A 17778-nucleotide genomic window follows, 5' to 3' on the forward strand; every position below is an offset into this window, starting at 1 on the left:
TTTGTGCATATAAGTATGGTGAGTTTGAGTTATATTTCCATGTGCCAATGGTTGGAGACTTTGTCTATTACCACTTTTGAGATGGAAATGAGAAAATAAGCATTTCCTTATGCTTTTACTATTTGATGTTGGGAGAGAAATGGACGGGATTATATGGACTTCCTTAAAAATTAAATCTTTATTTTCCCTTGGCTCTACTTTCCCTGGCTTAGCATATTGGGATTTTTACGACCATTTGCTCTTTGCCCTGCAAAGCTCAGTGCCAGTTAGATCTGATTAAGTATAATTCGTATAAATTTAGTTTGATTACAGTGTAGGATGCCGGTTGTTTAAAAAATAAAAACCAGACAGAAGTTTTATATTATTTTTAATATTTTGATCTGTTTCAACTCTATTGCTTTTTATACTGAGAAGTAAGACTTCCAGTTTTCAGGATTTTATTTTGTTTTATATATATATATTTGCACACATTATAAATGTTATATTTATATTTTACAAAATATATTTTATACACAGACATATATGAGCAATATAGTATTAATAGACTAACTGTGATATTTTTTGTTTAAGGCTTAGGATTTTTCTGAAGGTTTTTATTTCTGAAGTTAAAATTTGCTTTTCAAGATAAAGTGCTTGAATTCCTGTTTTGAAGTGTCCAGTAATTGAAAATAATTGCTCCTGGACTTCTCTTTGGGAGCAGACTACTTTTGGCTAATACATCAGTAAACTTAAAGCCAGGCATTAAATCCATAATTCATTTCCAGGCAGAGATACCTGAGCTAATCTCATTGGGAGCTAAAGAAGCCTGAGGAACACTGGGTGCATTTGGCTGATTCATCTATCCAACTTAGCTCAGTCTGAGTTTGAACTAATATTAAAGAGCTGGAGAAAATGTGCTTGAAGGAAAAACATACTTTTAAAAATCAAATAGATCTGGGAAAATTTCCCTGTATTGTCTTTCTTTCACAGGCTCATCTAGTAGCAGCTTTTGAAAAAAGCTTGGGAAATATGACAGGCCGACTGCAAAGTCTAACAATGACTGCTGAACAAAAGGTAGGTTGGTCAAAGAGGATGCTTTACTGTAGAAAATAGTCAGAAAATTATGTTAGAGTTTGGTTTAAAGAACACTAAAAGGAAAAAGGGACATCTGTGACAACAAGACAGATTTTTCTTTAATGGTTGCTGCGATCAGTTTTTCATAAATGTCCAGCAGCATGTGGAAAAAACTGTGCAGTATCAGGTTTACACAGATAGTATCATAAAACAGTTGGACACTAAAATCTTTCATTTCCAGAATTCAATGAAAACATGCATGACTTCAGGTTTACTCCATACTGAAGGATCCTGTAACAAAAATTTATCATAAGCTGCTGCAGTGCTTCATTCCGGCCTCCCAGCACCACCAGAACAATGGAATTTCAGGAAACAAAGAAGTTTAAGTAGAGAAAAATAGCTTAATTGAGAAGGTTAATGAAGGTTAGGCATCCTATCCATAAGTAAACAGTTTGGGTTTTCACTTTTTCCCTGCGCTATTTATCTAATGGGGGAAAAAATACTCTGAACCTGATACAAAGAAATTTAATGTGAGTCCTTTTACCAAGCTCAGGATTAAGAGGCTGCTTAGCACCTTCCAGGGTTGAACTTCTGCAACTTATGAATTTTCAACAATGTCCTATTAATGGAAAGGTCTCCTTGACCCAAACTGTGAAAGAATATGTTTATCTGTGAGCTGCTAGTCACCACTGGAGTCTGTAACTGTCTACAAAAATAACGTTTCAGAGTTTGGTTGAGCACCAACAGATGAAATGTTGCAAGACTCATTGTGAACTGGACAGAAAATATTTGTATTGTTTGCTTTTTTTTCATCTGGGGCGGGGGGGAAGAAAAACAACACAGTCACAATGGAATTTTCTTAAAAACAAAACTTTTAACTATTTTACGAAGGATAAATCCATCAGGTTTTCTTTCCAGAAGGCAGTTAAGCAGTGACATTGAAACAGATCATCTCCAAGTTTCTTTCCCAAAAGATTTAAAACTTATTCTTTTCCTTCTCTTCTTTTCTCTATTGTTGAGTTTAAATTCCTTTAACCCTAATTATATAGGAAGGAGACTGGAAGGACAGGAAGTAATAAATAAAATATTGCTTATAAAAGCAATAATAAAATATATTTTCTAATAAAATCAGCTGTGCATTCTGATACAGAACTTCTTGCACTCAAGTGGAATAATTTTACTTTGACTTGCAGGACAATTTCTATTAAACAGGGGCTTTTAAATTAAATTAGTATTTAACAAATTAAGTCTTTGGAATTCATCCATTAAACAGTAGCCTCACATATTAAAGGACGTACTTCAAATGGCTTCATTGTATTTTGTAACGAAGTCATTGAGCTTTTCTTAATTATTCATTTTATAGTCAATTCAGACCCTTTTTAGATTACTCCTAATTAAAAATGTTTTCTTCTTAAAAATAGCATGATTGCTTTATATAGAGTAAATGAAAAAGAATATGTTAGTTAACTTCAATATCTTTGGAGAGAAAGTATGCATTCTTTTTATTGCTGCCCTTTTGATAACCCAAGCAGTCCCATGATCTTTAATTTGAACACTCTTCCCTTGCAATTTTTTCTTTCAGCTTAGACAAACATTGTTCTTTTGCCATTATTTTGATCTCTCTTTGCTGTTCCCACAGGAATCTGAGCTTATAGAGCTAAGGGAAACCATTGAAATGCTGAAAGCCCAGAATTCTGCTGCACAAGCTGCTATTCAAGGAGCCTTGAATGGCCCTGATCATACCCACAAAGGTATGGGCTTGTCTTTATCAAAATAAATGCAGAAGTTCTCCCAGGGGAAAAAAAAGCTAAGTCACTACTTTTCTGTTGTTTGGGAGCTCTGTTGCAAGGCAAAGCACATTCTGAAGTGAGTGGTAGGCATACTTGTGGTATTTCCAGAGCTGGAAACCTTGCCCAAGTTTCCTGTCTGCCAAAGTTCCTGGAGCTTTATCTTCTTAGAGCAGGGTGGCCAGGAATTGATCAAGAGATAACTGTGTTCCTGCAACTGACTAGTGAAGTACACCCGAGACACAAATGAGGTCTTACAGTATAACATGGTTAGAGCTTGGGAATCCAGTCAAAGCTGTAGCTTTGTAAATTGGTGTTCTTGTTGGTAAGAGACAGGCTGACAACAGCTCAGCTCCTTCTTGAAGTGCTAAATCAGTGCAGGAAAGCAGGTATTAAATTCCAGATGTCAAATTAATTTGTCATTACAGTTAGGCCGATATTGCATGGTAAATACATACTTCAAAAGTGCCTGCTGATAAGCAATAGCAAAGAAATTACTTGAAAAAAAATAATATGGTATTCGTTTTTGAGAGTGTTACTGATCTTCCATTAGAGAGGTCATTATTTAGGTGTTTGCCTAAACCCCTACGTATTGGACTAATTGTATGCATCCCCCTAGGTCCTTATATGGTTTCTCACAAGCTTCAATAGCTTGAATCTGAGCCACGGCTAGCATCAGTGCCATTTATGTTCATTTAGACTGCCTTTGAGGAGGCAGATGCTACATAAATATAAAAATTAATATTACTATTATTAATATATTGAAAGTGGTTTCACAGTAACATCCTTTCTTTAGATCTACGTATAAGGCGGCAACATTCTTCAGAAAGTGTTTCCAGTATCAACAGCGCTACAAGTCATTCCAGTATTGGCAGTGGTAATGATGCTGATTCAAAAAAAAAGAAAAAGAAAAACTGGGTGAGTACTCAGCAGGTTTAAGCCTCTCTTCTAGCTATTCTGTCATTTCCTAGTGTCTGAGTAAGATAATGGTTCATTTCATTACAATGTTCTTGTGAGGCCAGATGGGTATAAAGAAATTCATGTGTATCTGTACTGTGACACTACCAGCAAGCTAAAAATTATTGAATATCAGCAGGGTTTTATTTGCATAAGTCAGAGTAATTAAAACAAACAAAAGTACAAGCAACAATTACAACAACAAGAAAAGAAGAACAACATCATATATTTAAAATAGCTGTTGTGACCAAAAACCACCTCTGGGCCACATTGAAATCCTGTTTGATTTTTCTTCAATTGCAGTTTGGTTCAAAAGCTTGATTCAAATATATTACCCAGCTGTGGAGGGAGTTGAAATCAGTTAAGAATTCTCACTTAAAAATACTACAGTGTTTTAAGAAATTAAGATGTTGCTCAACTGGAACATACAAATATCACATACTGCTAAAGATTTAATTAAATACTTTCAATAAATAATCAGAAAATATGTTTTTATTGTTTTTAAAATATTATCTGCATAAACATTTGTTTTAAAATACTGATGAGCCTTCATTCCCTTGATTTGTAATTCCACACTCTTTCATGTTTCTGCAAGGTGAACTCTAGAGGAAGTGAGGTGAATATAAACCATGGAAAAGTTGGCATGCATCTTAAAAAAACCCTATCTTGGCATGATTGCTATTTATTTTGGCAGTAGGCTTTTATACCTTCTAAAACCAGATTATCCTGTATGTCTTCTCAGTTTGTCTTTATTCATTTTAATCTCCAAGTTTAGGCTATAGAAAGGGGGAGTGTAGCCAAAATCCATTTCTTTCTCCTTAGACATCATGAGCTGGAAAGGACTTAAATATTGTTTCTCATTAAGATCAGTGGTCACACTCCCCACTCTCCAATTTTACCATGAAAATAATGTGTTTGAAGTCCTCATTTTTTCATAGAGGAACCAGCTGGTCGTTGTGTTCTGTACAGTTTTGACCAGAGCAACTCTCTGAAAAGAAAAATAAAACCTGTATTTTTCCTAAGATGAGTAAGTTCTGTATTTAGACAAAGGTATGAACAAATGACATAGTTAATTTTAACTGGAGACAAAACTGTTGTCATCTTGGCTTCTGAAATAAATGGCTCTTTGGCTATTCTGTCCCTTTTCAATACTGGATACAAGCTTCTAGAGGGAAAAGGCAATGCTTTTATGTTCGGTAATCCTACCACTCTATAGGAATCTGCAACAAGCCGTGTATACCTTTCAGCTAACATTCTTCTCAGTAGTACAACAAGGCAAACCTCTTGTTCCCATTTAGATCCTCTTGATTGTGATCCAAATCATAGAGTTTGCATAGTTTGACCATTCAAAGTTTTAATGGGGAAGATAAATTGGCAAACACTGTAAATTGGACTTATCTTCTGATTTCAGCATTTAGTTGAGCCTGTACCTAGATGCAAAGTGGTTATTTAAAGCCACCCCTAGAAGGGAATGCCATGGGAATGGGATTCCACTGGGGCTTAATGGCTTTAAATGAGCACCCCTCCCCAATAGCTGTACCACTCAATCCTGCACTATCTCCATAGCATTACTTCTGCACTGCGCTGGATTAATAAAGTCAAAACAAAGCACTGTATCATGTTTTTAGAGATACTGTGTTGCATATGTTAATACCTTGCTTCTGCATACTGACCTCAGGCAGTAGCTAGGGTGGCATCTGCAAACTAACTCTTCAAAACATGAGCTGCACACAAAGTGCTGTGATGAGGAAAATAATCTTACACTGTATTTGTTTTCCAGCTAAGAAGCTCTTTCAAACAGGCCTTTGGAAAGAAAAAGTCCACCAAACCTCCTTCCTCACATTCAGACATAGAAGAGCTGACAGATTCCTCCCTTCCTTCCTCACCTAAATTGCCCCACAGCTCAGGAGAGTGTGCAACAACATCGATGAAACCATCACAGTCAGCATCTGCGTAAGTCTCTCTCTTGGCAAATGGGGTGGGCTGGGAAGCAGACCTCCTCCAGCGTGGCCATTTGCAGTTCAGAAACCATTGTCAACAGCTGTGGTCTTCTAATCCTGAGCTCCATCCATTTGCCAGATTTCTCGCGAGCTTCACCACTTGCACACTGGTTCTGCAGCAGGTCTTTATTCAGTCATAATCTTTCATTCTTTCACAGATTTTACCCAAAATCACCTAGCTATACAAACTTCCAAAAGCCTGTGTTGTGCTCTCCCTGCACCAATAGCAACTTTATAGTATCCACTTAGCAAAGGCCAAATGCTAATGTTTCCTTGTTACCTTTTTTCATGACATTCTAAAAGAATTCTTAAATATATATATTTTTTAATTTTTACAGTATACTTATTTCTCCTGTTACTACTTTATCTATTTTGTAGCTACTGGTGTATATAAATTTTAATCTATTTCCTTTCTTTTATCAGCTTGCATTTTTTTGTGGGATTTTATTTTTATTTTATTCAAATCACCACCCTGAAGGTTTCAGGTCTGAGAACAAGTGAACAGTCAACAGCTGTCTGATTTTCTTCAGTATTTTTTGAATATCTGATATGTTCCTATGGAGTTCCTAGTTCTTTCTTATTCGGATTTCTCTGCTTTTTTTTTTTTCACTCTGCTAAACTCATAACTCTTTCTGATATTGGGAAATCAACGTCTTTGAACCAAAAAATGTCTACCACTGATGTTAGCTTTACTTTCCTTCTCCTAATTGAGAATAATCAGATCATAATTGATTTTCTTAAGGCACTCAAGGAATTCTAGTCTCATGACTGTTTTATTAGTTAGTAAATGGAATATGCATGGAAATAAAATTTCATTTCTTATTTGCTTAGCATAGGAAGGTATGGACACATGACAGAAAGAGCTATACCATAATATTCTGGAAAAAAAATCCTGGTGTATGTCTTTCTTAATTTTTAATCACATTTAAAACATTTGTGCATATTTTGAATGATATTCATTATTTTTCTTCCTCTACTTGACATGTATTTTATTTGCCATGAACTTCATCTTCCCTTTGCTTACGATTTCTTAGTATATTTTCTTGATGGGGTCTCGTGTTCTGAACCATTCCCTTTACTTTCTTCCAATTGCATCTGTCTAATACATGTGCGTGCAGGTCATCTCTAGTCTGGGCATCAGAGAAAAGGCAAAACGGCCGCGTGGTCTACAGGCATAGATCCCGGTAAAACTGAGTGTGGGGCATGGAATTGTGTACCCAACTGCTGACCTGAAGAGTGATGCATCTTCTTTCCCAAAATGCGTTTGCATGCATTCTGGCAATTAAATGCTGACCTTTGTTTCTTTTTTTTTGTTTGTTTTTAAATATTAGCAGTGATAATCACAATAATAATACTTATTTTCATAAAATATTTTTCATATTGAGATTTTTCTGAAAATATTAACTATTTATAGTCACAGTAATAAAGAACAAATAACATTTGCTGAATTGACTGGAAATACTGCTTAGTGTAACAAGCCAAAGTTCAGTGTTTTATTTTCTACTGGTGGTTCTGATGATGATACAAAGATGCAAAACAGTCTAACAAGAGAGCTGGACGGTTGTGGGTCCCTGAGCCAGTCATGTTTCAATCTTTTCTTACACTATAATGTTTTTTTTTCATTAAAATAAATGCATATGAAAAAATATATATGCATATAACCACATGGAAATCCAGTCTTCAAGGGAAAAAAACAAAAACCAACCCGCATGATTTCTTATATTATACATTACAAAATCACAGGCTATAGGCAAAACATCAGCCATCACAAATCAAAACCATCACAGATCAAAATCTTGTAGACTATTCAATGACTGTCCCTTTGTGTAATATTCATATCAGAGGAAAATATTGATGCCTAACAAATAATAAATATCAGCAGTACAGTTTAATCAGCACACATCAGTTCTGACGACCGTTACATAGAGAAACCATAAACTTTGCACCAAAGAAATTATGTGAGTAAAAAATACAATTAAAACCAATGGATGCTAGACACTCAAAGATACCTGAAAAGTAGTTAAGAATTTGTTTTTCACCATAATGAGCTAAACTAAAAAGCCATAAAGCAATCTGATCACTTCTTTTGGAGGGGACTTTTTTTTCCTTTTTTAATTTGCAGTTTGATCGTTTTCATGTTTCTTTGAAAAGTTTCTTTCTTCACTCATAGGTTTCACCAGCAGCAAGCGTTTTTCTGTTCTTTGATATTTAATAATGACACTGCTTTGGGGAGAGAACATTCCTTTAATTTCCTGCCTGTTTCCTGCTCCTCTTTAGGATCTGTGAGTGCACAGAGGCAGAGGCTGAAATTATTCTTCAGCTAAAAAGCGAGCTGAGGGAGAAGGAGCTCAAATTAACAGATATCCGTCTGGAAGCCCTCAGCTCTGCACACCACCTGGATCAGATCCGGGAAGCCATGAACCGCATGCAGGTCAGTGCAGCAGCTTAACTGGTGACAGGGATGCACACCAAAGGTATGACTGGTGTGTTTCCTTTCCCAGGACTTTGTTTCAGGCACCAAAAAACTGTCAATGTAAAATAAATTGCTGGATTGACTGAAGGACTTCTGAAGGATGGGTATGATAAGTGTTCACCTTCTAATAAAGACATTCTTAGCATGTATATTAATAGCTAAAATGTGTTTAAGAGATATGGAAGAAGACATAATCCCTGCCCAAAGGATATTTACTATCTCAAGCCTATAACTGGGGTTAGCAACATGACAGAGAAGCAGATCAAAAAGTGATTTCTACAGCATTTTAAATCCTTGAGTCATGGAGGGGGCCAGGATGTTATGTGCATACTGTTTCATCATTTCTGATTCCTAATTCAGTCATGGCTTGCCAAAGCAAAGAACGTAAAATTGAGCTAATTACTGTATCCAGCATCATAAAATTTTGCTATATTGTTTTGTTACACTGCCCCAATTCCTCTGTGAACACATTTTTTTTCATTAGAAGATTTTTCCTTTCAGGAGGCTGAAAGGATGCAAAAGGATGGCAGTGTTCTTCAGTGGAGCACAGAGCTTTATGGGTCTCAATTCGGTTGCTCACGTGCCAATGCCTACTGCCATGGTGGGTGCCCAAAAGGATCTCTAATATCCACACATTGTGACATAAATACTTCAGTGGAACTGGGCCCTTCTGTAATGGCAGCTAAGATACCCATGTAATCCCTGAAGGCACTGTAAATCTGTATTTGGGGAACAGAATCAAGGCCATGGGCTGGGCATTCAGGTTGAGACAGCGTTGGTTACATTTAAAAGTCTGGGAATGAGCTACTTGATAAACTTCTGTTGTAGTCAGTCGAGTTTTAGTCCTGTAGTAGTGAGGGCTAAAGAGCTGTCCTAAAATTACCCCAAGATAGGTACAGAGGGTGAAATAGAGTTCCTTGAGCATAGGTACTTCTTACCATTTGAACCAGCTTAAGTATTTGCATCTGCAGAGGACATGAAAGTTTAGCATTCTTCCATGGAAGACCATATTTGTCATGCCACTGGAAGCCCACATTTCCTCAGCTGAATCCAGCCCAGTGCCTTGCCAGCTGAATTGCTCTCTGTTGGGTGCTTAGGTCAGGTGACTGTAAGGCATTTGTGTGTAGATGCCTTTAGCACCTGATTTCATAACTACAGAAATGGTGTGCTTGATATCCTTTCTAGACCTCCTTGTTTACACAGTGCCTGTATCAGTTTCAGCCAGGTCTTTAAACATCTTTGGTACCTGCCATCCTCCCAGGTGCTCACAACTCCAGGTGCCAACATTAGTGTGGGATATTCGGCTGAACTTCAATTAGAGGGAAGACTTATCAAGAACTGGTCCATAAATGTGGTTTCATTTATCCTGACATAAGTAAAGCATTGCTCTTGAGGCACTGAAAGGTTTTAAGGAACTGTGAGGAAAAGAATGTGAAAAGGAGAAAAGGATGTGAAAACTTATCATCTGATGACAGTCTCATACTGGGACATGAGTGCCTGAATCCGGTAAAGTTTCCAGAGAGAGGAGTCTGCTGCAGGCACATTTCTCCAAAGTCTGAACTTCCTCAAATCTGGGCAGAGGCAGCTAGTTGAGATACTGTTAATGGTAATGACCATTTCTGAAATTCACCCAAAAGAGCAGGCAGCTGCCTTGCAGTTGCCAAAATTTGATATTTTAGAGGATTGATGAGGATTGGTAAAGGGAAAAAATAGGACTGGTGGAAGTGATACGTGAATATTTTTAGGTTCAAAGCACTTTAAAAAACTAAAGCTCATGTGAATGGAAGACTGCTAAGAGCTATGTAATTAATAAGCATAAATTGCAGAGTGGCTACTGATTTGAACCCTAGACTAAACTGATATACCCATCTATTACCTTCTGTTACTATTGTGCTGGTTTGTCCCTTCCCGTTCACTGTCTTCTCACCTGTGTGTACATGATCTAATATTTTTGTAGCTGAAGCAGGGGTTTTTGTGATGCTATCTATCCCTTATGTTTTCACTTGTATAATATAGCTGTTGAGCCTCCATTAAAAATTGAGAGTTTTACCAGGGTGATGTGAATTTAGAAATAAATTTGATGTGCAGAACCATCTGCAAGAATAAGCAGTTGCTTTGTAATGCACTTTGTTAAGCAACTGCTAGATTTAGATGGTACCAGGCTGTTCTCAGGCTTTTTCATTTTATTATTGTACATTCAATTATCACTTGGCAGCACAGAGGATTTAGCTAAAAAATTGCAGTTGTTCTGATTCATCTGTCACTGTCTTTTTTCATCAGAGAATTTGCTCACTGCTATGTTAACAATCCCATGTTTGAATGATCAAAAAGTCTTATTTGATAGCAAGAAGGGATATGAAACTGTTAAACTATCAATTTCTAATTTTTCATTTTTAATTTTTAATTTAATTTCTCTGTGAAGTTATGTTTAAATTTTATATTCAATGGCAGGAATAATTTTCTGTGTCTTTAGAAACATTGACATATCCAGTAACTTTCTTAACTAACTGTTACCTTAGGAATTTGACAATAGAAAGTAGCTGAAAAAAAATGGGGATAGCTGGGAAAATTATGACCACACTCACGTTATGGTCAACTTTACAATAAGCACAAAAGCTTGAAGCTGATATTGTTTAGGATCTAAAAATAAGGTTATTGGGGGCTTTCCCTTCATTTAAGAAGTAAAGGCCGTCCAGTTTTCATTGTGTTGTGAAAGTGGTAAGCCAGTTAACTGGGTCAGAGGGACAGCATCACCAGCCTAGCCACCAGTGGTGGTTTTCCAAAAGAATAACCTCCTGTGCTTTGGTGTTGATTTATTTTGTCTATAGAATGAAATTGAGATACTGAAAGCAGAGAATGATCGCTTGAAGGCAGAGACTGGAAATAGCGGAAAGCCTGCTCGGCCATCATCAGAGTCCTCAAGCAGCACATCATCTTCTTCCTCACGGCAGTCACTGGGACTTTCTCTGAACAATTTAAACATCACAGAATCTGTTACATCAGGTAAACATGCTTTGGGCCCATGCATGCCTCAGCAGTTGGTACAATATTTTCAGCCCCTTAATGGGCCACATAGGAGAGGCATGACTGGAAATTAAAACACCTCATATCATTCAGGTTAACATCAGATATATATTCAGTAACAGAGAAGAGGAAGAATGCTGGTGGTCATGTCTGAAATGTAGCTTTTAGAAGCACCTGAACAGCAGTAACAGACTGTTCATTATGTTTGCTTTGTTCTTAGCCATGACACTCTCTGCCTATGAAGTTTACAATACTCTTCGGTCATCCAATTTACAATTTCTTTGAAAAGAAATATTTGTTGAAGTATACATAACAACTGTATTGATACATTCTCTTGCCCATATGGGATAAATATGAGTATAGTATGTGAAACTTTCTTCTTTTTGTTTACAGGTCTTTGATCATTCAGTTAGCTCCCTTAACTTGACTTCATATTTGCAGCTAAGGCAGAAGGTGGTCTCAGTTAGCTTTATCCCTTACATTTTTTTAATTGGTACAGCTAGCTAGCCTATGTTGAACCAAATCACCATTTACCACAGGAACCAAACCCCTCCTGGTCTATTAGGCACTCATTGTCGTCTGTGAATGAAGGAAAGCAAGCAGAAGTTGGGTCCACATCCTGAGCATCAACATTTGATTATTTTCCATGCCATGGAGTTTATGATAATAAGCCTTCTACATTTGTTTTGATAATGTAGCCAAGAAACAGAAGTGCTGTCTCTAAGAGTAGAACCAGGAGTAAAGCAGGAGCAAAGCAGCACTCATTAGCATAGACGCCACAGAAATTATGATGCAGTCTCTGGAAGTAATAAAAATGTGGAAAGAGTCTAGGCAAGAGTACAGCTGGGAATATGCCAAACTGACTGTAATTTGGATTGGCAGTTAGTCATATTATCTTGCCAGTCATTGATTGCACGGATATTTGAACTTTTTTTCTGGTTAATATCAGATTTTGTATGAAAATTGGTATATTTTTGATTTACATTACAACTCTTTGAAGGGTTTAACTTTTAGCATGGAGGACCCTGAACTAGGCCTCAACATGCAATGAGCTGTTGCAAAAGCAGGGAGAAAAAATTTAACTGCTCACAGATCCACACATATTAAAAACAAACAAACAAAAACAAAGCAAAAGTAATTTTTTTTTTTGCAATATGGTGGCTATAGAATGTCTTTCATGAGTAGCAGCCTTTCATTAGCACTTCGTTGCTTGGAACTAACTCTGTCTAGATACAGGAATAAACATGTAGGAAGAAAGGTGTGAAGAAAAGGAGGGGGAACTAGAGAAGAATACAATGGGTGAAGAGGAATGGGTGAAAGAAAAGAGAAGGTAAAAGATAAGATGAAAGAACAAAAATAAAGAAAATTATGAGGAAGTGTTCAGCAAAAGAATAGAAATAATAAAAGCTGGAAGAAAAAAAGAGGAAGGGGAAGAGGAAAACAGGGGAAAGAAAGAAGAACAGGATGACTGGAAGAAGTGGTTGGATTTGATGATCGTAAGGGTGTTTCCAGCCTCAATGATTCCATAATTTCATAAACTTGATATAATTTTCTGTGTTATTGTTCTAAATGTTTTTCTCACATGAAAAGTAATTACTTTTCATTACAAGAAATTAAAGATAGAAGAGTGCCTAATGAGGAGTGGAGAATTTCATTTGATTATGAATCTAGAATTTTTGATCATTATGATGATCATTTTTTTGCCATGCCAGAGAACTTGGAAGGGTGAACGCTTCCCACCAAGTCTTGTGGGATTTCTGAGACAGCTGGAGTACTACTGAACACAACTCCCTGAGATATGGGGAGGTTAATCATGATGAGGATTAAGCTGAGAGAATTGAGTGGTTTAGCTCTTCATATTATAAAAATACCATTGCACTTTTTGGGAGCAATGTCTCCAACCAACCAGGTCATCTGGAAATGACCAAGCTGTGCACTGTCACTACCTTAAGGGTGTGATGGCACCCTCCAGATCAGGGTATCAGGGTGAGTGGCAGCCTGGGAAGGGGTGTGGGGGTCAGAGACACCCCTATTTCAGTCAGTCACTGCAGTGAAAGGAGCAAACAAGGACCAGTACAGGACTGGCCCAGAGTGCCAGAGCTCTGACAAGAATTGAACTGAGGTAACCATAGCATGCCTAAAAAGAAGGCCTAGCAGGGGGAAATTAAAACAGTTAGTACCACCATGAGATTAGAGGCCCTTGGGCATCTTCTCAGCCCCTTGTATCAGTGAAAGAGAGAGCTCTTAGTGCTACAGAGTGGTTTCTCATTCCTAAAGACTTAAAGAAGAATGAATTTAAAGGGCTACATACGGGTCATTTACAGATTGAAAAATTTCACAGGGGGATCATATCATAATTTGCCCTCAGACAAACGATGACAATGACGTTATCAAAGCTCTTAGCTTTGCTCAAAGGTTTGTCAAATACGCCAAGGCACAAGTGAAGTGAAACATTAAGTGGTGACACAGAAAATCTTTCTGCCTGGAACAAAGCAAGCATAGATTTATTAAAACCCACCAAAAAAAAGCTTCTTTGTTCAATTAATTAAAAAAAAAAACACCCAAAAAGCAAAACAAAAAAACAAAGAAACATCCCAAACCAATAGCAGAATCTGCATTCTAGATATGGATGTAAGTTATCAAACTTCTAACATGAAAACTTATTTTTAATACATTAATTGAAATTATATTCATAAACCTTCTTTAGTTTTCCTTTGAACAAGTGACTGAATCTTACTGGAACCTCATTTAATTTGGATGAAATCTGACCTTGTGCAGACTATGTCATGAAGTCGATGTTTTTCACACTAATAATGAACAGGTTTTAGGTTAGTGGATTACTGTGCTGGCCTTTGAAGAAAATGCAAATCCATAATCTCATCTAATTTTATAGTTAGCTTGAATGTCTAACAGTAAAATCTCAGAGAGAACTTCTAGAAGAAAGCAGCGGTTTTATCACTTGCAATAAAGCTGTAGGCCCAGCCTTTAACAGAAATACATCTGCTTTCTCATTTTAGGAGTTAATGAAGTGATAGAAACAGAGGTGTAGAGCAGATCAAAATCACTCTTCACCTCCAAAAAAAAGGAAGCCTTTCCTTAGAGGAATGGCTGTGAATAGAGTAATGTATTTTGGAGGAATCCAAAGTGGTTTTCTAGTGGGGGTGAAAAGGACTCTATCCATGGCATATGTGCAGAAGGCAAAGGAATCATCTGGAAAGTGAAATTAAATGCTATTTAACAGCAGAAATATCAATGCAAGGATTTCTTGTTTTCTCTTTGTACAACATTCTAAAGAGCACAAATGAGTGCTCAAAGACATACATTTAATTTAGGACTTAAACATTACTTTGTGAACATACTGTAATTTTGAAAAAGTTCCAAGAGGGAAAGCAAGGGCAAGACTATAATGCAAGATTTTATTTATTTGTGGATTCTTTATCCCTTTCTGCATGATTAAAACTCCTAATAATCCTACAAAAATTGACAACTTGTAACTTTTTTTCACCTCCAACAGAAATGGTGAATCAGGAATAAGTACAGATTACAACAATTGCAAGTTGTTATCATGGCAGCCTTTCTTTTTAAACAGATCGTTAACTTTTAAATCCATTGAACAAATATTGAACTGATGATGTGAATATAATTGATGTGATTTGTCTGACTGATCACTTCCCTTCTTTTAATGTAGATATATTGTTGGATGATGTCACTGATGGAGCACTCCACAAAGAAGGTCATAGTGTCAAAATTTTAGTCACCATAAACAAAGGCTACAGTCGAGCCAAGGTAAGTGCATTACCCAGAACAGAACTATAGCTCAAGCAAATGCTGGCATATAGTAGGTCAAATTTTTTTCAGTATTTTAAGCCAGGAACTGAAGGGAAGTATCTCATAGATTGTGGCTCTCTTCTGTCATCCATGCTCAATACAGTTAGGCACACTCCATAGACTAATGCCATATGGCCTCTTTATGCCTTTGTGGTGGCTTAGACACTACTAATTCTTAGTTTAATTAGTAGTAGGATGTCCTGGGACTTGCTGTCTCTAAGTCATTATAAATTAGATCTATGCATTGATCTCCTTAGGGTGCAACTGTGAATTTGCTGCTGAAAAGTTGTATTGTCATGTTTTCATGTTCTGTGTTGTAAAAAATGACAAATACAGTGCAACCTTTATTTTTAGTCATCTCTTTAAAAACACAGACGCAATCAAAGAGCAGAACAAGATTCTGTATTCCTTTCTTTATAAAGATGTATCAAAGTAATACAATCTGTACCTGCTTCTGGCACAGAGATTATTACCAAAGTTGTTACCTCTCATTCTAAATAATAATCTTATTCTTCATTAGGAAGACTATGAATCTTCACAGAAAACTAATTAGCACCATTTTTAGTCCAGTTTCCAAAAATATCTCTTTGCAGGATCAAAAGCCACATGCATACCTGATAGGATCAATTGGAGTCAGTGGAAAAACAAAATGGGATGTTTTAGATGGTGTAATCAGACGTCTCTTTAAGGTAAGACACTGAAAAATTTGCTTAAGTATTATTACAATTTTCTTTTCCATTTTAGAAAATTTCTATATTCTTTGAGTTGTCTTGCCAAGTTTTTGTTTTGGTTTGAGGTTTTTTTGATATATAGCTAACACCAACTACTATTAAGCTTTATTCTCAGTGTTGCAGTTCTTTTTTCTATAACTGTAGGCAGTTTTCCAAATAGCTTTCATTCAATAAATGTTTTTATGACTTATGTTTTCATATAATTTCAGGAGTATATTTTTCGAGTGGATCCAACTACTAGCCTGGGTTTAAGCTCTGACTGCATTGCTAGCTATTGTATAGGGGATGTAACTAGAGCCCATAGCCTAGAAGTGCCTGAACTGCTGCCTTGTGGATATCTGGTTGGAGATAATAACGTCATCACTGTGAACCTGAAAGGTAAAACCCAAAGAATACTTCTGCAGATACCACAGAGTTCTACACTACAGTTCTCTATCCTTTTATGTTTATTTTCTTACACCTGACCTTACTGTATTGTCTCTAGTTTGAGGGCACATTTATCACAAACTGCCTGTAAGACATTACATAATAGCCATCACAGCCTTTAGAGGGAAATATAAAAATGTCTGTCCTCCCCTGCCTGATTGCCAAATCAAAACAAAGTACAGATTTCTGAATAGTGGCAAAAATCCAACCCCAAAACAGGGATTAAAATGAGAAATACTAATGCTTTATTGAGTTCCACAGGAAAAATTCTATACATTTCAAGTGCTCTAGGGATTTGCTATTGCAGGGGAGAGGGGGCCTTCAGGAGAACTTTATTGATGTGATAACTGGTAACTCTTGTGGCTGTCAGTTTGACCTTTTTTATTTCATCGTTGTAAGTAATGTCTGAAACATAGATCTTTGCCTCACTGATCCTTCTCTTCACATTTACTTTGGTTTCATCTCTTCCAGTCATCTCAACTCACCACTGCTGTTCAATTTTTTGTGGAAGTATACCAGTATTTCTACAGTAAAGAAATCCTTAACAGGGATTTGATTTAGAAGATTTGATTTAGTAGCTATCTTACCTTGCTTTGGGCATAGCACTGATGCCATCAGGTGCTGGGCCAAATAACTACCTTAGCAAGGATAAGACAGGCCATTTTTCTTTTCTTTTCTTTTCTTTTATCCCCAGGAGTAGAAGAAAACAGTTTGGACAGTTTTGTGTTTGACACATTAATTCCTAAGCCAATTACCCAACGGTACTTTAATTTACTGATGGAGCATCGCAGAATTATTCTGTCGGGACCCAGTGGCACAGGAAAGACCTATTTAGCTAACAGGCTGGCTGAATATATTATAACTAAATCTGGCAGAAAAAAAACTGAGGATGCAATTGCAACTTTTAACATAGATCACAAATCAAGCAAGGTAAGTTACAGTTGAAAACATAATCTATTGCCCAGTTTGTAGAATAGATTCCATTAAGGGGTGTACTCTTTTGCTGTTCAGTTAGCATTTCTTCCTACAAGAATTCAGTCTCCAATCCCAGTGATGTACAGGGACCAGATCTTTCTGTCCTAAACAAACCATTGAAGCACTGTCAAGGCAGTCTCAATTTTTTCCCTCTTGAGGAAACCCATTTTAAGTATAGACGCAGAGTCCAACTCCCAAGTAAATTAAATTTTTGAAGTGTCTGTAATTCCTTTATCAGAAGGTTTGCTATATAGTAATACTAGTGTAACTTGGTTTTTTAGGATGATAACATCAGCCTTTGTAAGCAAAGATTTCAGAGGAGTAATTTGAAATTACTGTCCTGGGCTCAGTTTCTTAATCAGCCCTGAGCACATACAACTGTCATGATTTCTGGTGTGCATCGGTCCAGAAGCTGACCATAGTGAAATTGCTTCACACATCATGTCACATTCCCAGTGATTTACAAAGCTCAGATTATCAGGTTTCTAGCAGGGCTACTGTGCTAGCCACAGATAATGCTATTC

General features: G+C 36.8%; 1 protein-coding gene across 3 annotated transcripts in view; it reads left to right on the top strand.

Moving 5' to 3' along the window:
- NAV3 (neuron navigator 3) overlaps positions 1 to 17778 on the top strand; it is a 251568-nt gene that overhangs the window by 220906 nt on the left and 12884 nt on the right. For all 3 annotated transcript variants that reach the window (XM_059472357.1, XM_059472358.1, XM_059472359.1), the window contains 10 exons: positions 970 to 1053; positions 2693 to 2804; positions 3637 to 3758; positions 5578 to 5750; positions 8075 to 8228; positions 11099 to 11273; positions 14983 to 15080; positions 15716 to 15811; positions 16063 to 16231; positions 16974 to 17209. In XM_059472357.1, the coding sequence (XP_059328340.1) occupies positions 970 to 1053; positions 2693 to 2804; positions 3637 to 3758; positions 5578 to 5750; positions 8075 to 8228; positions 11099 to 11273; positions 14983 to 15080; positions 15716 to 15811; positions 16063 to 16231; positions 16974 to 17209 (1419 nt within the window). The remainder of the gene's footprint in view (positions 1 to 969; positions 1054 to 2692; positions 2805 to 3636; positions 3759 to 5577; positions 5751 to 8074; positions 8229 to 11098; positions 11274 to 14982; positions 15081 to 15715; positions 15812 to 16062; positions 16232 to 16973; positions 17210 to 17778) is intronic.

Source organism: Ammospiza nelsoni, chromosome 5 (assembly GCF_027579445.1).
Source record: "Ammospiza nelsoni isolate bAmmNel1 chromosome 5, bAmmNel1.pri, whole genome shotgun sequence".
Taxonomy (NCBI): Eukaryota; Metazoa; Chordata; class Aves; order Passeriformes; family Passerellidae; genus Ammospiza; species Ammospiza nelsoni.